This window comes from Delphinus delphis, chromosome 16 (genome assembly GCF_949987515.2).
Source record: "Delphinus delphis chromosome 16, mDelDel1.2, whole genome shotgun sequence".
Classification (NCBI taxonomy): Eukaryota; Metazoa; Chordata; class Mammalia; order Artiodactyla; family Delphinidae; genus Delphinus; species Delphinus delphis.
This window is the reverse complement of record NC_082698.1, coordinates 37,074,200-37,096,058: the sequence shown is the minus strand read 5'-3', so window position 1 is coordinate 37,096,058 and position 21,859 is coordinate 37,074,200. Positions and strand designations below refer to the sequence as shown.

At 40.9% G+C, this 21,859-nt stretch overlaps 1 protein-coding gene across 2 annotated transcripts; it reads right to left on the bottom strand.

Annotated features, from left to right (window-relative positions):
* Positions 1 to 333: 333 nt before the first annotated feature.
* Positions 334 to 21,810, bottom strand: ANKRD22 (ankyrin repeat domain 22). Of its 2 annotated transcripts, XM_060034527.1 has the most exons (6): positions 21,643 to 21,810; positions 7,747 to 7,938; positions 4,475 to 4,582; positions 2,965 to 3,042; positions 1,444 to 1,542; positions 336 to 1,173 (listed from the first exon to the last, which is right to left on the bottom strand). In XM_060034527.1, the coding sequence occupies exons 1-6, from the start codon at positions 21,661 to 21,663 to the stop codon at positions 1,096 to 1,098; spliced, it is 576 nt and encodes a 191-aa protein (XP_059890510.1). In that variant the 5' UTR covers positions 21,664 to 21,810; the 3' UTR covers positions 336 to 1,095. The 2 variants fall into 2 exon arrangements, with proteins under 2 accessions (XP_059890511.1, XP_059890510.1); XM_060034528.1 differs by lacking the exon at positions 4,475 to 4,582 and having other exon boundaries at positions 334 to 1,173.
* Positions 21,811 to 21,859: the final 49 nt, after the last annotated feature.

Below are 21,859 nucleotides of genomic sequence, written 5' to 3'. Positions count from 1 at the left end.
AGCACGGGCTCTAGGCGTACGGGCTTCAGTAGTTGTGGCTCGCGGGCTCTAGAGTGCAGGCTCAGTAGTTGTGGCGCACGGACTTAGTTGCTCCACGGCATGTGGGATCTTCCAGACCAGGGCTCGAACCTGTGTCCCCTGCCTTGGCAGGTGGATTCTTAACCACTGCGCCACCAGGGAAGCCCCCTCAGTCATTTTCAAATGTGCTTATTTCTGCTCTGTGTCACTGACAAAGGACTTGAGAGAGATATATTGATATTCACAATCTCTCCTCTAGAAGTATAATCCAGACACTACCTCATCATATAGCTCTATTTTTTGTAAAGAATTACTTTATACAAACAATTTACAGTAATAGTTTTAATTTTATGAATAAAAAATAAACAGTACTAACAAGATTAGTAACTGCTTTGCATTCACAAGAGAATCATAAAGCTATTTTTCAATAAACAACTTGATAGTTACATAATGTTTTTCAAAATCAAGACGGCTCTTATTTGTAAATCGATAGCAAAACATCTAGAGGTATGCTGGTACACTGGCTCCTTGGAAAGGAAAACAAGGCTCTGACTTGTAGCGTTTGCCAATATCTGTGGTGACAACTGATAGACGATTTTGTTGAAGCTGGAATATTTATATACGAATCTCTAAACCGGCACACATACGCACACCATTCTATACAAATGTGCGTGCTTTGATTCTTCCTCAAAGGAGCCTCAGAAGAACAGTTTTTCTCGTGTGGCAGGATATGGATGGGACAGCCTCTTTATAAGAGCAACACAACTGAAAACAGATAACATGGATAACGCTGATACTCTCCTTTAGGAGAGACTGAGTTTGAAACATCACCCTTTTTTGACTGCAGTGGAGAATCCGACAGCTCCAGTGTTTCCTCTAGAAGGATTTTGACCACAGTGAACTCCACTGAGCAAAAAAAACATTAGAAATACAAAGCTCTTCCAAAACATTACCCGTGGCAACCATAGTTATCCTCATACCATGGTGACCTCCAGATTGAGTGGTCCACAGACCAACAGTCCAAGATGGAAATAGAATCCAGTCCTTTTTGTACTTCTTCATATGAGGTCATAATGATTATGACGCTTTCCTTAGCAGTAATTCAATCTGGGAAAATTTTAATCTCTGTGCAATATCCAGGGAACTCTCACCATGCTGAGGAGAAAAAGAAATCATAGCTATTTATCTCCAAGAAAGTCAAATGTCAATGCAATGACAATGTCATCCTATTAATGCTAGAACCGAATGACAGACAATGTTGACTGTCATTCGGTTCTAGCATTAATAGGATAACTTGATTCCTTAATGAGGACAATTGATTTGCTCTTAACAACTTCAGAGGCAATTAATTTATGTCAACACAAAGCCAAAGTTAGAAGGTTATGATGATAGAAGAACCTCAGACCAAGGTCCAAAGATCCTTACCTTGTTCTTTATCATGGGGTCTGCACGGGCTGCAAGGAGCAGAGGGATGAGAGTCTGGTTTTTCATTTCGCAGGCGTAATGTAGCGCAGTGCAGCCATACTGAAACACAAAGGATCGACATCAGTTGGAATCCTTACACACTGCAGCATATGGCTTCTTTAGCAAGCACTTTTCATATTTTGTAATGTACAGCTAAGCCAAACAAACAGTCTGAAAACCATCTTTGTGGAACTATTTCACGCAAGTAAACTTCTGAGAGAAGAAAATGAGTGCAAAGGTTTGGGGCCAAAGGTGAAGACAAAACCTTATAAACAGGGAGAAGTTAGCCAATGGTACTCCTGTTATCGCTGTTCTTACAGTCATTTGGATTTCTCTTTGACCTTTGTCCTTATCTTTCCTTAGTTTGCAGATGGGACCCTTCTCACCAGTGGGTTGGGATCTTGGCTGCAGCAGCAGCTGTTAGGATTCATTGAGCACTTACTATGTGCCAGGCACTCTGCCCAACGCTTCACATAATGATCCCTATAAGACTGCCAACAAACACATGAAAGAATGCTCAACATCACTAATCATTAGAGAAATGCAAATCAAAACTACAGTGAGATATCATCTCACACCGGTCAGAACGGCCATCATTAAAAAATCTACAAACAATAAATGCTGGAGAGCTTGTGGAGAAAAGGGAACCCTCTTGCACTGTTGGTGGGAATGTAAATTGATACAGCCACTATGGAGAACAGTATGGAGGTTCCTTAAAAAACTAAAAATAGAATTACCATATGACCCAGCAATCCCACTACTGGGCATATACCCTGAGAAAACCATAATTCAAAAAGAGTCATGTACCAAAATGTTCATTGCAGCTCTATTTACAATACCCAGGACATGGAAGCAACCTAAGTGTCCATCGACAGACGAATGGATAAAGAAGATGTGGCACATATATACAGCAGAATATTACTCAGCCATAAAAAGAAACGAAATTGAGTTATTTGTAGTGAGGTGGATGGACCTAGAGTCTGTCATACAGAGTGAAGTAAGTCAGAAAGAGAAAAACAAATACCGTATGATCCCTATAAGTAAGGACTAGTGATGTTCCCATTTTACAGATGAGGAAACCGAGAGTCCAGTATGTTTAAAACTTGCCAAAACTCACATAGGTAAAAAGTGGCAAGCCTAGGTTTACACATAGGCATTCTGACTCCAGCTTAACTACTGACGGTGGAATTTTGTAATCAGAGCCTGCATTTTTCTTAACTCCCCACCAGTGGTGGGGCAGTTCTTTTAAAAATATTCTATATTCAATAAAAATGTTATTCCCATGAGTTCAGTGACAGAATATAAACAATATCAAGGTTGCCTGACGCAGTAAAAAGGAAAGAAGGAAGGAGGGGAAGGAAGCAGAAACTAAATGTACAAGTGTTTCAGAAAATAAAGCGAGCAACTTTATAGTTGACAAGTACACTACCCACAAATACCATTTGCAATGTTATTTCAAAGTGACTAAAAATATAAACTTACACAATCTGTAGCATTAACTTCGGCACCAGCGTTAAGTAGCATTCGTACAAGAGACTCATTCTGCTTTGTCTTTGATACCTATGACAAACAGCAAGCACAAGAACAAGAGAGGTTTATTTACAAACATTGTCTCCCTCTTACGTCTGGACTATTCCAATCAATAGGCTTCATTTTAATCCCAACACCCCTACGCGTCTATGCATCTTTCTTAAACTCTTCCCCACTTCCTCACTGCTCTTTAATATTAATTAGGTAAAGCCATGGTTGTCAGAGTGTGGCCCTGGAGTAACAGTATCAGCACCTTGGGACCTAAAAATGCAAAATCTGGGGCCCTACCCCACTCCTGCCAAATCCTACTGAGGATGGAGTCCAGTGGCCGGTCTTTCCCTTCCTTGGTCAAAACCCTTCTATCATCCCATTGCTCCGGGGGCTAAAGCAAAGTCTTCAGCCTGTGACAAGGTGCCATATATTTTTCCCTCTGCTTATGGCCCCAGGCATCTCATCCACAGCCCCGGCTCACCTTGGCCTCGGTTAGTCTTTCATTCCCACCAGGCTCCCCCGTGCCATAGAAGAGCTGCCCTGAATGTTTCTTCTGCCTAGAAGCCTCCTCTCTCCTCTTTGCCTGGTAAGTTCATCTTTAATATCTCAGCCCAGGCCCCTCTCCCTCCAGGAGGCTGTCCCTAACCTACCTGTCCAGGCGACATCCCTCTCCTCTGGGCTCTCCTAACACTGACCACCTCTCTCTACCAACTACCTCATAGGAACTTCACATGTGTTCTGTCACTATTGGATTAATGACTTATTCTTCACAATAGAAGAATAAGTGGCACAGTGGTTAAGAATCCGCCTGCCAGTGCAGGGGACACGGGTTGGAGCCCTGATCCAGGAAGATCCCACATGCCATGGAACAACTAAGCCCATGAGCTACTGAGCCTGCGCTCTAGAGCCCGCAAGCCACAACTACTGAAGCCCGAGCGCCTAGAGCCCATGCTCCGCAACAAGAGAAGCCACTGCAGTGAGAAGCCCACGCACCTCAGTGAAGAGAAGACCCCACTCAGCGCAACTAGAGAAAGCCCGCGTGCAGCAGCGAAGACCAATGCAGCCATATAAATAAATAAATAAATAGATAGATAGATAAATAAATAGATAAATAAATAAATAAATTTTAAAGAAAGAAAAGAAATAGTAGGGAGGGGATTCTTTTTAATATCCAGGATTTTTGCTTTTCCTTCAGAAGATTCTTAAACAAATTTAATTTATTTTTCCTAATAAACATTGCACAGATGATTTTACCATTGACTGATTTACCGGGCTACCTTTCTTCTTGCTTTACTTCAGTCATAGCATTGCATGTATGTTAGAGATGCCATTTGCAGAATACAAACGAAGAGCTTACTTTGTTACTTTTTATTTACATCTCACCAACTTGGCAAAATTTAATGACTCATGCTGTCGATCTCTTACTCATTTGTACTCATTTATCTTTTGCTCTCACGAGTGTTGTACTCACCATGAGGAAATAGCCAATAAGCAGGACAGGCATTAAGAGGATAATGAGTAGATAATCAAAGAAGGTAAATCTTTTCTTCACAGCATAATGCAAGCAGGTTCTCTGTTTCTAAAAAATTAAGAAAAGGACTATTTATTAATAAAATATTGTTTTAAATTGCATATTTTTAGATTACCCTATCAAAAAATTTAGTCCACACTTTTTATTTTTGTGGTATCCATGGCATCTCTTTCTGTGGAATAAATCTAATTAATAAACCCAGAATTCCATTGACCAGAATATTGAACACAGTACAGTCTAAAGGAAAAGTTGGGCCATAGAAAGACAAGTGAAATGTACCTTTTACTAATCATCAAAAGACAGATTCTCACATTCATTTTGGTTTGGGGAAAAAAATACGTGGAGATATAAACATAGGACAATTTAGTATGAAAACCTATAGTTACTCCTTAATCATCTATTGTACACAATTATTCATTTTGTGGTTTGTTTATAGGAAAATTTTAACCACATGGCAATTTTTCCATGTTCTTACATGAACACAAGCAGTGCCAGACGAATGGAAATAACTCAGTTTAATTCTTCAAATACATGAATAATTATCAGGTGACAGATTTAAGCTTCTAGGAATTGCGGGGGTTATAAAACCTCAGGGCCTCATAATCAAAGCAAAGGTAGACCGAAACACGCACAAATAAGTGTAATGCAAAACAAGCTATGGTGACTGGAATTCCAACCAAATCAATGAGAAGAGAGGAAAGTCAGGAAGAAAAGAGAAGTTCATTTCTACTCTTCTTAAATAAGAATATTTTTGTTTTTCTAATGGTATCTGTGTTCTCTGTAAAAATTTTGCAAACTAGACAAGAGTATAAGGATAGAATTTAAAATCACCCATTATCCAACAGCCCAGAGTTAACTGTTGATAGTTTGCTGTATCTTCTTCCAGTCTTTAAAATGCATATATGTGGAATTTTTCAGTGTAGGATCATACTGCACATGCAAAATTATACCTGCTTTTTTTTTTTAGTTAACATGTAGAATATGTGCATTTTCCTATGCCATTTAATATTTTTAAACATGTAACTGTTATGGCTGCACTGTTTACTCTTCTATGGAGCTGTTCGAATTTATTTAGCCAAACCCTACCTGTTGAACATTTCAAGTAATTTTAACTTTTCATTTTCACAAATAACATTGCTTGAATCCTCATGTATAAAGCTTTGTCAACATTTCTAAATGTGTCCTTAGCATAAGTTTCAAAAGATAGAATTCCTGGCATACAAGGAAGGCATTGATGCCCCTCACACTGTACTGCTAAATTGTGCTCTGGTAAAATGATAATGATTTAAACTCCCTTCCTGATCAGCATTAGATTTTCTGTCTTCATCCTGGTCAATCTGGCACACCAAAACAAACAAACAACACAACCAAAAGATATCTCTATGTTTTAGTTTAATTTGCTTTCCATACAATCCGTCACTCTGTTAGGCATGTATGTACATCTGTACCAACACCAGAGCTTTTTGTTTGCTTGCTTTTAAGGCCTCTGTTTAGTACTTCTGAAGAGAACTCAAATATAGACTTAAGAAACGGGAAAGCACCAATTCAGATTATTAATGTACAAGGATTAGTATTGGGGAAAATGGAAAAGATTAAACCTTTAAAAACCATTGAAAATGTTTTTTAAATGGACAGTTGCAAACCAAACACTTCTCATAAAATCTCTGCTAAGGTATCCACTGAAGTCCTTCCCAGCATTTCCATAAGCAGCCTGGCTCAGGTTCTCTGCAAAACAGAGATAAGCATGCCTCCTCAGCCCTGTCCCTGTGTTGACAAACATCTCCCTCCCTCAGCTTCCTAACCAGCAAGTCTCCTGAGAGGGCACAAACCCAGAGACATCTGTCTTGGCCACCCCATCTCACCACAAGGCCAGACACCTGGTTCTTCAGCTGGGTGCTGGGGCAATCATGTCACACTCCACTAAGCAGCCTATCTGTTAGATTAACACAGCCATGACTTGCTTTTAAACCCAACCCACAAAAAATAGGAAGCACAAACAAGAAAATCCAGTAGTGGACTTCCCTGGTGGCACAGTGGTTAAGAATCCGCCTGCCAGCGCAGGGGACACGGGTTTGAGCCCTGGTCCAGGAAGATCCCACATGCCACGGAGCAACTAAGCCCATGTGCCACAACTACTGAGCCCACGTACCACAACTAGTGAAGCCTGCGGGCCTAGAGCCCGCGCTCTGCAACAAGAGAAGCCACCGCAATGAGAAGCCTGTGCACCACAACGAAGAATAGCCCCTTCTGGTGGCAACTAGAGAAAGTCCACGGATAGCAATGAAGACCCAATGCAGCCAATAAATAAATAAATAAAATTTTAAAAATTAAAAGAAAGTCCAGTAGTGATCCATTTTCTGATAATATATTATTACTCCCAATGAGCTAGACTTTAAACTGACTTGGAAGGGAGAAGTGGGGCCCTACAGGCTATTTTACCTCATTGAATGTACTTGAGTGGGTACAGGGTGTTCATAATTATTACAAAGAGTGACTTTTTATATTTACTTAGTGTACTTTAAATGTTGCCTTTACTATGATGCAGACACTGGATGTTCCCAAGGGGTTCTGAAAGGATGTTCATGGCACGTCCTGCTCTTCCTTAGTTCTGAAGACTCCAAGTCAGCTAATAATACATATGTAAGTATATTCTTCATGCCTTTCTGTCTGGTTTCAAGTAGTCTCTGGTTCGTGAGCATATTTGTTCTTGGCAAATTTCTCACTGAAATTCTTTTATTCCACAAGCAAATTATAGGACCTTCTGGAGATCAGAACATTGACAGAGTAGGTAAAAATCTAACTAATGAAATAGCACCACCAGGTCAATACTTGTTCTCCAGGAAATCTTTCCTTTTACTTCTGTAATAGTGAGGAAGAGGAGTAGGGAGAGAGGAAGGGCAAAGAAAAGCATGGGGGGGGGGAGGAGGAAAAGAAAGGAAGACGCTCTATCCAGACAAATGAGTGAACCATTTTTTTTTTTTTTTTTAGAAATACAAGGACATAATCAGACATGAAACCCACAAAATATGTCTGTTTTTGACCTATGTTTTATTTTGCTTTTTAGCCTGGTAATATGGCCTCAGTGTGTGTCAGTCTCTCTAAAGTAAGGCCCCCCAAAACTGTTGGTGTTAGGAGCTACAAACAGTAAGCAAATGACATCCACTGCTTCCATTGGTGCGAGGAGAAAGGAACTACCATGGTCATGGCCTCACCCGGTTTTTGAGGTTCACATCAGCGTTTCTTCTGAGGAGGAAGGAAACGATTCTCAGGTGCCCTCGCCTGCAAGCGCAGATCAGGGGGGTGTCTCCATTAAAGCCATCTTGAACGTTGATACAGTTGCCGTCTTCCTTCACCCACTGCCACACTTGACCCAAGTCATTCTGATAGGCCGCCTGGCAGATGGGCTGAGGAGAGGAAAAGAAAAGCAGGTTTTGAAATATAGGAATAATTAAACCACACCAAGAAAAAAAAATCACCCGACACCTTAAAATCCCGTGTTTCCCAATTGTAATCTACTGCTTTGTTGATGAGATTTGGGGTCTCAGTTATGTCTAGCCATAAGTCTAGAACAAGGGTTGGGCCACCAGGGATCCCTTACTATTCCCTAAATTGCTTGGCACACAGGAATGTTCATTGAATGGACGAATTAGTGAAAAGATGGATGCAATATTGCCAACTCAGTAAGGAAAGTGTGTGTTGAGTTCATGGATAAATGATGCCTGTTAGAAAAGCAGGTTTCTACTCAAGACAAAATCTGCATATCGGAGGAGTTTAGTAATGGGACACTAAGTAATGGGACAAAGACGCATGGCCCCCTGTACTCAAGGAAATCTGCACAGTGGGAAAGAGCTATTTTAGACAAATAATATACAAATAACGAATTATGCAGTTAGCTGCAACTAGATGCTTTTTATTTTAGAAAGCATTATAAGGAATTTTGCAAAGCACGATGGGAGTTTAACAGCAAGATCTGAGCAGACATCATCTTGCCTACTTTCCCTCTCTTCTCTCCCTCTGGACTTTTCTCTCTCTCTCTCTTTTTTTTTTTTTGTTTGCGGTATGCGGGCCTCTCACTGTTGTGGCCTCTCCCGTTGCGGAGCACAGGCTCCGGACGCGCAGGCTCAGCGGCCATGGTTCACGGGCCCAGCCGCTCCGCGGCATGTGGGATCTTCCCGGACCGGGGCACGAACCCGTGTTCCCTGCATCGGCAGGTGGACTCTCAACCACTGCAACACCAGGGAAGCCCTGGATTTCTCTCTTTTTTCCAATATCTCATGTTTAGTTTCTTCTACTGGGGCCTCTGCCCTTACTCTACAAAACAAACAAAAAACCAAAAAAACAGCCACTTTTTCACTTCTCTCTTCACCTGGCTAACTGCTAGCTCATCCTTCATGTCAAAACTTATTTTCATTTTATCTGTCTTTCCTGAGTCCAGCATTCCTTCACAGCAACTGACAAAACTATACCTCTTTTCTTAATTATTTATAATTGTGTGTTGAAAGCTACTGTGAACGAGGAGGGGTTGAGGCCACAGTGAGTGAGAGAAAGCACTGAAGTTCAGGCTATAAATTCCACATGAATAGAGGCTACTTCACTCCATTCACTGCCATAGCCCCAACATATATATAACACAGTGCTGGGCACATGGTAGGCACACATTAAATAGTTTCAGATTGATTTTAATTAGTATACAAAAGCACTTAGAATACGTGGCACATGAATGATGCTCAGTTTATGGAGGTTCTTATAATTGCTTATTAAGTATTAATTAAATTAATTAGCGATATCTGCCAAGAGGTAAAGAAGTGATGGTCAGAGCTGTTGCAGGAGAAATCAGAAAAAGACATGGTCCAGATGCAAAGGAGGCAAAGTTTTTTTTTAAACTTAGAAAATTAAATTAAATTACTAGACATCACATAGTGTTTTGTTGCATGAGGTAAAAGCAGCTGAAAAGGTTCTATGCTGTTATAAACGCTGTCTCCACTAGGGGGCAGCTCAGGGTCATAAAAGCACTGACAACATAAGTCTATAATCCGAGGGGACGGGAAAAAGTCTGTTAGAATTAGCTCTATGGAAAAATCTACTTCATTTTTTTAAAAATTTCACATACACCAATGAAAATTTGCCACTGATGACTACTACTCACGGGCTAGCACTTGGGAACTGATGGTCTTCTACGCAGAACTTGAAAACAGGCAGCTATAGAGTTAATTTTTCTGCTAAAAAGTAAAATGCCTTCCTGGCTCACTTAGACATCACATACAAATTGTTAATTCTTCTTTTCCTAGCATTTTAACTTACAGTATTTCAAAAGCTGGAGTTTTTCATGTAGTGATCTGGCTTTCCAGGTTTTCTTTAAAAATTGAAAGATTTGGCAACGCTGGGCCCACATGCACACAGGACACCTCACAAAGCTTGCTCTGCTCGGGCGCCTCAAAATCTTCCCTGAGAGTTAAGCATAAGAGGAGAGGAAAAGCGGAGAGTTTTCCTGCAAGAGTCGCACGGGGTCTTGGAGTGTTTCTCAATCCCACTTGAGCAATATTACTTCCAATATTAACCTGACCTTATTTTTCCATCTTTCTTAGGCTGCCTATTTCCTAGACACACAGTTTCTGTGCTTAGCAGTACCTGCTAAAAAAAAAAGTTTAAAAGTTTCCAGAAGGAAGATAGAGTTAAGAGAATCAAGTGCAAGGTAAGATTGCTGGATTTGATCACTAATGACCATTCAGAGATGAATTTCATACAGTGTCAGACAAAAGGCAGAATACAGGGGCCTGGGTTCGCGGTCTATGAAGAATTGGAGTGTGATCAGAGAGGAATTCGTGGTAAGTTTGGTAGTGAAAGCTAAGCGGGAGCTAGTGAGTACCCAGAGGGGTGTAGCAACGTCCAGCCAAAGTTCTGCACGTTTATAGGCAAAGTGGTGGCTTCAAGTGGTTATAAATACAGGCACTGGACACAAACTTTCTGGTTCCAATCTCAACTCTGCCACGAAACAGTTATGTTATTTGGACAACTTACTTAATCATTTGGTGCTCAGTTTCTTTCTCCATTTAATAATCACATCTTCTTTATCAGGTTACAGAAAGGATTAAGCGTGACTGTATAGATGAAGCACATAACTCAGGTCTGACTCATAATAAACCCTCAATTAATGTAAGCTACTCTTACAGTTATTTTTAAAAAACATAGCAGCCAGTGAAGATGGGCAGAGGTGGTTATCAAATAAATAATTACCGAAAGAGAATGAAGAGATGATAGGATAGTGAACAAAAGTCGGAAGAATTAACCTTACTAAACAATGACAGTTTGGTTCTAAAGCCAAAGCAAGGGAGGAAAGATAAATATTCAGGATAGAGAGAACTTTACATTAGCTGAATTTTTTGCCAGAAAGTCTGAGGTTTGATCTTCATGCGTTATGCTAACATGTATTTATCATCAATAAATAGATAGACATAGATATTCAATAAACAACAATTATGTTTAAATACATGAATGGGTTAATGATGTAGGGGAGCAAAATTTGCCACCCCAAAATGTGCCTCTTTGGCATGAGGATTAATTTAGGCTGATTATTTTTAAGAAACTGAAGACTCAGAAAGTCTTTTTACCTCTCCCTCAGCTGCCTAAAGAATTTAGATAAAAGATTCTCTGACGTAAATCCTACCAATGTTTTCTTAGGTCAGTCTCCCGAGGCAATAGAAATAAAAACAAAAATAAACAAATGAGACCTAATCAAATTTACAAGCTCTTGCACAGCAGAGGAAACCATTATATTAAAAAAAGAGAGAGCCTACAGAATGGGAGAAAATATTTGCAAATGATGCAACAGACAAGGGCTTAATCTCCAAAATATACAAACAGCTCATACGACTCAACAGCAAAAATACAAACAACCCAATTGAAAAATGGGCAGAAGACCTTAATATACATTTCTCCAAAGAAGACATACAGATGGCCAGTGGACACATGAAAAGATGCTCAACATCACTAATTACTGGGGAAGGGATAAATTGGGAGATTGGGATTGACACATACACACTACTATATATAAAATAAGTAACTAATAAGAAGCTACTGTATAGCACAGGGAACTCTACTCAATACTCTGTGATGACCTATATGGGAATAGAATCTAAAAATGAGTGGATATACGTATATGTATAACTGATTCACTTTGCTGTACAGCAGAAACTAACACAACATTGTAGATCAACTATACTTCAATAAAAATTAATTTTTAAAAATCACTAATTATCAGAGAAATGCAAATCAAAACTACAATGAGGTACCACCTCACACCGGTCAGAATGGCCATCATTAAATAGTCTACAAATAGGGACTTCCCCTGTGGTCCAGTGGCTAAGACTCTGAGCTCCCAATGCAGGGGCCCTGGGTTCGATCCCTGGTCAGAGAACTACATCCTGCATGCCGAAACTAAGAGTTCGCATGCCGCAACTAAAGATCTCACATGCCGCAACTAAAAGATCCTGCATGCGGCAACGAAGATCCTGTGTGCTGCAACTAAGGCCCGGCTCAGCCAAATAAATAAATAATTGTTTTTTTGAAAAGTCTACAAATAGCAAATGCTGGAGAGGGTGTGGAGAAAAGGGAACCCTCCTACACTGTTGGTGGGAATGTAAGTTGGTGCAGCCACTATGAAGAACAGTACGGAGGTTCCTCAGAAAACTAAAAATAGAACTACCATATGACCCAGCAATCCCACTCCTGGGCATATACCTGGACAAAACTATAATTCAAAAAGATACATACACCCCTATGTTCATAGCGGCACTGTTCACAATAGCCAAAACGTGGAAACAACCTAAATGTCCATCGACAGATGAATGGATAAAGAAGACATGATACATATATACAATAGAATACTACTCAACCATTAAAAAAGAACAAAATAATGCCATTTGTAGCAACATGGATGCAACTAGAGATTATCATACTAAGTGAAGTAAGTCAGAAAGAGGAAGACAAATACCATATGATATCACTTATATGTGGAATCTAAAATATGGCACAAATGAACCTGTCTACAAAACAGAAACAGACTCACAGACTGTTGGTTGAGATCAGACTGTGGTTGCCAAGGGGCGGGGGGGAGGAGAGGGATGGACTGGGAATTTGGGGTTTGTAGATGCAAACTATCACATTTAGAATGAATAAACAACAAGGTCCTACTGTAGAGCACAGGGAACTATATCCAATCTCCTGGAATAAACCATAATGGAAAAGAATATTAAAAATAAGAATGTATACATGTGCAAAACTGATTCACTTTGCTGTACAGCAGAGACTGGCACAACATTGTAAATCAACTCTACTTCAATTAAAAAAAAAGTGGGGGTAAGGGAGCCCTGTTCTGGAATAGAGTTTTCAGCAGAGATCTCTGCAAAGAGTATGGGGAAAACCCAGCAGGGCCTGAAGATCAGAGTCCACTCTGTGTCCCATTGTCTCTGCAGGCCCAGCAAACATTTATTTACCAAACATTTGCTTTTTCATCTTTTGTGAATTATATTGCTCCCCTTCAAAGTCCCAAATCACTACCCCCAACACCCTCTCCGTCTTTAGCTGAAGATGGTATTTAACGTGAAGGTTTCAGCCATTTTGGTGAATTATTCAGTTTTCCTGGGTCTCTCCCAAGTATACATGTTATTAAAATTTTGTTTGATTTTCTCCTATTAATCTTTCTCCTGTCCATTTAATTCATAGACCAGCCAGAAGAAGAGGAAAGGTACGTGCCTGGCTTTCAAAATAGCTGATAACTGGGTGCTAGAGGCCCACCCCAGTCCCACTTTGTATCTCCCTTTTCCAGGCCCTAAAATTTAAGTGCCTCTGGGGAGCACAAGACACGTTTAGTTTGTTGATGATTAACTAAACTATTCTGTATGGGTTATTTAACATAACCGTGTTTTACACTGCTCCAAGTAAAATAGATATCACGGCTGGAAAAATATTTCACATTATTTTAGTACCATGGAGGAATTTGAGCTGCTTGCACTGTAATAGAGGTCTTGAAAAGCAAAGTTTCCCCACCATCCCCACTTTCAGTATTGCTTCCCCTGAAGTATAGTGGATCCTCCCTAATTGTCAGTCTAAAGAAAGAGACTTTGGAACTCTGCCTTGATAAGTTGCTTATTAACCATCTCCATGCTGAAGCTCCCCCCATTTAAAATGTTCCCTGGGCTTCCCTGGTGGCGCAGTGGTTGAGAGTCCACCTGCTGGTGCAGGGGACACGGGTTCGTGCCCTGGTCCGGGAAGATCCCACATGCCGCGGAGCGGCTGGGCCCGTGAGCCATGGCCGCTGAGCCTGCGCGTCCGGAGCCTGTGCTCCGCAACGGGAGAGGCCACAACAGTGAGAGACCCACGTACCGCAAAAATAAATTAATTAATTAATTAAAAAAACAATAAAATGTCCCCTCGCAATTTCTGAGGAGAATCTGTGGCTTTTGATGCAACACGGTTCAGATAGTGTACAAGATAAACGTGTACACTAATGAAGTATCTTCCCAGAAAAGGCAAGAAGATGTTTTCTTCCTCTTCAACTTAGGAAATCTTAGGGAATGATAATGAAGGCTTTATTTTATTCGTACAATAAATCTCAAGGCTTTCCTTCTGATGACTCATTTCTTCACATACTGTGATTTAAATTTCTTAGTAAATTCTTTCTTTCAGATAAATAAAAAAGGCACAGGAATTTTTTTTTTTTTTTTGTCTTAGGTCCACCTTAGCCTTTATGTGACATAAAGGACAGTCCCAGAAGTTGTTGGATTATGAGGATAGTAACAGTGAAGGGGAAACCAAGGAAGGACACACATTTATCTATTTTGTATTCCTTCTCCAACAAGGTCTTTCTGAGAATATGATGTCTTCACGGCCAGGAAGTTAAAGAAGTTTCGTTACCACACTTGAGACCTGAGAAGCTCTGAGGCCGGGGCAGGGCAAGAAAGTCTTTGCCTCCAATCATGAGGAGAAAGGGCGGAGGAAGGGTGGCTTCTAGCTGCTTGATCTAGCAAATCGGAGGCCCTGATATCTCCCTACTACCTCAGACCACCAAAGACGTAAATGCAGGGCTTTGAGGAAGCAGTAGTGTCACTCTCACTGCCTCCTGGGCTCCAGGACTTTCTGCCAAACAATGGCTGCCCAAGGGTGAGGATGACCATGTTAAACTGACATTATTTAGAATTACTGGAGCACCGTGATGACAAAAAGCAAATCTACCTTTAGTCAGTAATATTAGTCTCTAAATTTGGAATAGACAATAAAACTTCTTATTGCCTGTACCTAGATGAACTGCTCTCACCCATACCTTTCATATACCGCTCAGTTATTCCAACTGGCCCAACTTCCCATGCTTCAGATTCTCCATACATACACCCCTTGTCCGGAACACGCTCCCCAAGATTCCCAAGACTAGATTCGTATTCCTCAGAGTTCAGCTCGAATGTCATTACCTCACTGGGGCCTTTCAGGTCAAATCTAATTACATATACACACCCCTCTTATATACTCTCTCTTTATCCTGTGGCTTCCTTGATTTCTCTTTCACTACTTACAATTACTTTTTTTAATTTGTATATTCATTTTACACTGGTAGCTCCAAGAAGTCAAGATCTACTCTTATTCATTTATCACTATGTACCAGGAGCTAACATGTGCCTGGAATATAGTATGTGATCAATAAATATTGTTGATTAAATAAATGGATGACTGAGTGAATGAATAAATATTTACAAATGTTTAGTGATGGTTTCTGTTCATACATTGAAGTTATCATTTCCTTTTTAAAATGTGATTTAGTATCACATTATCACTTGTAAAATACTTAAAATATACAAGGAAAGAATCAAGAAATCAATTGGGATAGAAGCTATTTGGTGCTCTTTTTAAAATATACAATGCCAGGGCTTCCCTGGTGATGCAGTGGTTAAGAATCCGCCTGCCAATGCAGGGGACATGGGTTCGAGCCCTGGTCTGGGAAGATCCCACATGCTGCAGAGCAACTAAGCCCACGAGCCACAACTACTGAGCCTGCGGGCCACAACCACTGAAGCCTGCGCACCTAGAGCCCATGCTCCACAACAGGAGAGGCCACCGCAATGAGAAGCCTGCACACCAAAGTGCAGAGTGGCCCCCGCTCGCCGCAACTAGAGAAAGCCTGTGCACAGCAACGAAGACCCAACACAGCCAAAAATAAATAAAATAAAATAATTTTTTAAAATAAATAAATATACAATGCCAAAATCTTGAAAGGATTCAATACACAAACTAAGTAGATAGAGATTGTGAAGGGGGCATTTTTTTCAATTGCTTTTGCCTTTCCTTTTCCCTTATCATGGAAGGACACAGTGTTTCATGCTGAACCGGATATCACCCAACTATCCTGTTTTATATATCAAAACTGTGACCAGAAGAGGTTAAGTGATTTACGCCAATTGCCCCGAGTTTCTGGCACAATAGGGACTAAATTCTAGGTTTCCTGGGTTTCCAGTCCAATGGCCTTCCCATTCATTGCATCTCTATTCTTGTTCCCCCTGAGTTCTCCTCCTCGATGGTACCAGCTCTCCCAAAAAACCCTGCTCAGCCTCAATTGCTTTCTCTGGACACTGTATATTTCAATATGATCCCCTTCTTCTTTAAACCATATGCTCTTTTTCTATGGTAACATCTTTCTGTCTGAAAAACAGATATATTCCTAAAACATTAATATTAAGAGTGTGTGTATGTGTGTGTGTGGGTACCACTGTTCATAGGTAACTTTAACATTAGACTTTCCCCAAGTTTAAAGGGATACATGATTGTAATATAATTTTCTAGATATTCCTTTTAAGGCCTTGTTTCCCCAGTTGACAAGGACAAGAGCCTGGAGAAGATTCTATAGATCTCCTAAGCACAAATTCTTGAGCTCTTTAAGTTCTTATACAGCTTCCTTCTTTCTAATTTTTGTAATACTTTGCAGTGTGCAACACTGCTCTACAGGTTGGGAGTAAAATGTACCTCATTGGAACCTGGATTTAGTTTACCCTATTCTTCTAACAAAGGGAAAAGGACAATAGTGTAACTTCGTGGGGAAGAGTGCTGGCAAAAGAGCAGAGTGGTTAAGACCGGCTTATTTATGGAGGGTGACATGCCTGTTGAGAGAGCTTTAGGGAAAGAACTTATCATGTTCATCAGGACATGAGCACAACTTCCCTGAATGTACACAGGTCTCTAGTCAGTAAGTACTTTTTAGCTGCATAACTCTAGGCCAGTTCCTGAAACTATCTTTGCCTCAGTTTTTTCACTTGTAAAATAAGGATAATCATAGTGACTCTCTTATGTGGTTGGGTGAGTATTAAATGAGTTAATACACTTAAAATGTTTAGAACACAGCCAGGCACATAATAAAGGCCTAATTAAATACTTGTTATTATTGTAAATAGTATGAACAGGTATGTGTGATAAGGGTTTAAATCAGCGGTCCCCAACCTTTTTGGCACCAGGGACCCGTTTCATGGAAGACAATTTTTCCGTGGACCGAGGGAGGGGGGGATGTTTTCGGGATGATTCAAGTACATTACATTTATTGTGCACTTTATTTCTATTATTATTACAATGTAATATATAATGAAGTAATCATACAATTCACCATAATGCAGAGTCAGTGGGAGCCCTGAACTTGTTTTCCTGCAACTAGATGGTCCCATCTGGGGGTGATGGGAGACAGTGACACCTGAAGTGTGCTGCTTATGTCCAGTCTGCTCCGTAAGATGCAGCTTAATTGTCACTTGCCACTCACAGATAGGGTTTTGATATGAGTCTGAAAGCAATTGATTTATTATGGTCTCTGTGCAGTCAAACCTCTCTGCTAACGATAATCTGTATCTGCAGCTGCTCCCCAGCGCTAGCTTCACCTCAGATCATCAGGCATTAGATTCTCATAAGGAGTGCACAGCCTAGATCCCTCACATGTGCAGTTCACAGTAGGGTTCGTGCTCCTATGAGAATCTAATGCAGCCACTGATCTGACAGGAGGCGGAGCTCAGGCAGTAATGGGAGCGATGGGGAGCGGCTGTGAATACAGATGAAGCTTCCCTCGCTCGCCTGCCTGCTGGCAGCTCACCTCCTGCTGTGCGGTCTGGTTCCTAACAGGAGTTGGGGATCCCTGGTTTAAATGAATCGGCCCTGTTTAAAAGTCTGGCCTGCATAGCTGGGGGTGATCAATCCAAGCTTAGTTCTCTCACTGAGCTCTAAGCATATCCTCTACTGCAGAGGTTAGGACCCACTCTGGGACACCCCCTCATTCTCTCCTTCTTTCTTACACATATATTAGAAACAACCTAAATGTCCATCGATGAACACATGGATAAAGAAGATGTGGTATATATACACAATGGAATATTATTCAGCCATAGAAGGAACAAAATTTTACCATATGCAAAAACAAAGATGGACCTTAAGGGTATTATGTTAAGTGAAGTAAGTCAGACAGAAAAAGATAAATACCACATGCTCTCACTTTTATGTGGAATCTAAACAACAACAATGAAAAACGACAAACAAACAAGCACACACACACACACACACACAAAAGCACATGAATATAGGGACTAGATTGGTGGTTGCCTGAGACAGGGCAGCAGGTCGGAGGTGTGAGAAATGGGTGAAGGGGGTCAACAGGTGCAAATTTCTAGTTATAAAATAAATAAGTCATTGGGATGTAATGTACAGCATGGTGACTGTAGTTAATAATACTGCGTTGCATGTTTGAAAGCAGCTAGGAATGTGGATCTTGAAAGTTATCATCAAAAACAAAAATTTGTGGGCCTCCCTGGTAGCGCAGTGGTTGGGAGTCCGCCTGCCGTTGCAGGGGACACAGGTTCCTGTCCTGATCCGGGAGGATCCCACATGCCGCGGAGCGGCCGGGCCCATGTGCCATGGCTGCTGAGCCTGCGCGTCCGGATCCTGTGCTCCACAACGGGAGAGGCCACGACAGTGAGAGGCCCGTGTACCGCCAAAAAAAAAAAACAAAAAATTGTAACTCTATGTGATGATAGATGTTAATGGACTTATTGTGGTGATCATTTTGCAGTATATACAAATATTGAATCATTCCTTTGTACACCTGAAACTAATATAATGTTATGTCAATTATACCTCAATAAATATATATATATGCTATATATATAATAGCATAACTATTAGCAATGCAAGCCTCCAGAGGGTAGCAGAATATGCATCCCAATCTACACCTCTTAGTGTAACAGTTATTTTGAACTTAAGGCAATTGAGAAGAAGCAGATACAAAGAATGTTCTCTGCCCTCCCCCTCTTTAGCTAAAAGCAGGACATAAATATGTGAAGGTGTTGCCCCTTCTCTGTCTACCAGGAAGGACAAAATTACCTTTGTCAGCCCAGAGAAGTCACCAAAGTAATCTACAGAGTAACATTTCTAACTAGCCCTTGTCTTCCATTAGCTCCCCTACATATTTGCCTTCCTTCAATTTGCTGCCTTAGAAACTCAAAGCACTTTTCCTTTGTCTTGCCACTCCTCTAAAAATTTATTTTTCTTTTGTTAAGATGCTATGCGAGCCCAAGTTCTAAGTACCTCTTTGAGTTACGCAAAGTAGTATCACTTGTGATACTGAGTTGCATGGAGACACCATTTATCCCAACACTACTTAAGATTATTGAGAAATAAAATATTGCCTGTCATATCAGTAAACAAAGAATGTCACAGTCATCAGCAATTGCGGTCACCACCAGCCGCCAAAGGTGAGCCGGTGAGCCCCGAGGGAATTTAGGAAGGAAACAAAGAATACCTGCCATCTAGCAGCCATCAGACTGCAGCCACTCCAAAGGTGAGCCCTGTGGAAGCTCAGGATATGAAAACACAGGATCCTGGCCCCATATAGCTGAGGTGCATATCAAAGGAGTGATTTTAGTGAGCACAGACTCTTGCATCTTCCCATACATAGAAAAGCACTAAATTCCTTAGCTTGACATATCTAGTTTTCTTTTATTAACAGTAACTTTTTCTTCCTACTACCTGCCCTTTGCTGCAAAACTCCTATCTGTCCTAGTTCACCCTCGCCTCCTTGGAGCAGTTTTCTCAGGGTTATTTGAGATGCTGCCTCCCGGGCTTGAAGTCCTCAGTGTGTCCGCTGAATAAAACACTACTCTCAATTTTTAGGTTGTGCATATATTATTTTAGTTGACACTATCTTTGATTCAATGTTAATTATGAGCTTTGAATAATTACTTATGAGCTTCTAGGTAAGTTAGGGTCTTTTAGGGGTGTGTGTATACGTGTGTGCGTGTGTGTGTGATTGTTGTATTTGCTTTCAAATATCATAGTAGATTCCACCTTGCTTTGTCCTCAGTATATCTGAAAAGTGAAAAGTTCATTCCACTTCCAGGGATATTCTCACTGATACTTATACGTATCAATGCCTTGCCTTGACTCAACCACTTGCCAAATCCACACCCCATCAACAAACAATTACACGCAAAGACTTCCTTAAGTAATTATTTCCAGGACCTAGACTGTAGACTACAGTCTGGCTTCGCACAGCATGGTCCAGGGCCAGCAGCATATTGCAGAGCTGAAATGCATTATCTTATGCCCCACCCAGACCTACAGAATAATAATCTGCATTTGAACAAGATCTTTGAGTGATCTCTATGCACATTTAAATTTGAAAAGCACTAGCCGAGAGCAGTGTTTCTCTCCCAGGGGTGGTAAACTGATCACCTACATCAGAATCACTTGGGAGGCTCCCCTAAAAAGCAGGTTTCTGAACCGTACCTCAAACTGAGTGAAACAGACTCTCTGGGGTAGGGGCCCTTGAAACTGCATTTTCAACAAGTTCCACTTCCTGGTGCTTAGGCAATCTAGGGCTTAAGAAAGGCCAGAGGGGCTTCCCTGGTGGCGCAGTGGTTGAGAGTCCACCTGCCGATGCAGGGGACATGGGTTCGTGCCCCGGTCCGGGAAGATCCCACATGCCGCGGAGCGGCTGGGCCCGTGAGCCATGGCTGCTGAGCCTGCGCGTCCGGAGCCTGTGCTCTGCAACGGGAGAGGCCACAGCAGTGAGGGGCCCGCGTACCGCAAAAAAAAAAAAAAAAAAGAAAGGCCAGAGTAGCATTTTAGAACATTACATGTGTTGACATTTTCATATATGTGAGTTCTTTACTAGCCTAAAGTCATTGGGCAAGACATATCTAGAAATATAAACTAATCAAAGAAAAGTTGACTACAGAAAGACACACACACACACACACACACACACACCCCTGGCATTAGACATAACTGCCAACACTGAGAAACTGCCTTTAGTATTAGAAGAAGCACCCAGAGAGGTTCTGTTGAGCATCTGCAATGAAATGCTGACCGACCGGTTATTTGTGTCAGAGAGGAAAGGGAGCAAATCATGAATAATAACGTCATTACACCTCTTGGACTCTTGTTGAAACATCACCCTCTTGTACTCCTTTGAAACGTTATTAACAATCTATTTGATTCTAATAGGTTACTCTCAATACAGGAAAAAGCATTTCTGTATCCATCAGCTGTGAAAAGAAAAAACTCAAAATATGAAAACTACATTCTGTTTTTATCCTTCTTCTATACAGGGATAGACTTTATTAGTAATTGCTAGAGGTGAAATCTCCTTTCAAATATCAAGCGGAAAGGCATTACTCTATACACACATTTCCATAAAAGAGCCAGGCTATCTTTAGTCTGTTCAGAAAATCCAGTTGAAGACAATTTTTACTTGTCCTCTAGATGTTTGACATCAGAAAACACAACTCCATTAACTCTCTTTTCATAAATTTCATTTTACAGATCCAGATTACCCCCTCAAACATCTGGACATCATGACATGTATACTATACGGCTCTCTACAAGCTACTATCTAGCTAAAGTTTTAGGATTGCAAAATAATTTGCCTTAAAATGTTAAAACATCAAAAAAACTAGCACACTGGGCTTTGTTTTAACTTAATGCTCTTACAGAAAGACAGACGAAAAGGAGGCATTAATGGGGATAGGAAATTCCATTTGAAAAGCATGAGCGATTTTTAACATCTTGGGAATCTTATTTCCAGAGAAGTTACATACCTCAGAGTATAGGATTCCCATGCTGGTCCTTCACAGACTTATTTCACAGCTTCTTGAATCTTCTGGAGGTATTTTCAATTAACATCAAAATCCTTCCCAGTCAAGAGAAAGGTCCCTAGAAGCCCAGGTCGGTGGCAAGTCCTTTCTTTCCACACCTGTGAGTGTTCTTCCAGCCACCTACACAGCAACACACCTTCCAGAGAGCCCAACCCAATGA

Coding starts and splice junctions, on each gene's coding strand:
- ANKRD22 (XM_060034527.1), bottom strand. CDS start 21,663: ATGGGAATCCTATACTCTGAG. Junction 7,939..21,642: donor TGGGAATCCTATACTCTGAG/GTATGTAACTTC, acceptor TCCTCTCCTCAG/CCCATCTGCCAGGCGGCCTA. Junction 4,583..7,746: donor ATGTGAACCTCAAAAACCGG/GTGAGGCCATGA, acceptor TTAATTTTTTAG/AAACAGAGAACCTGCTTGCA.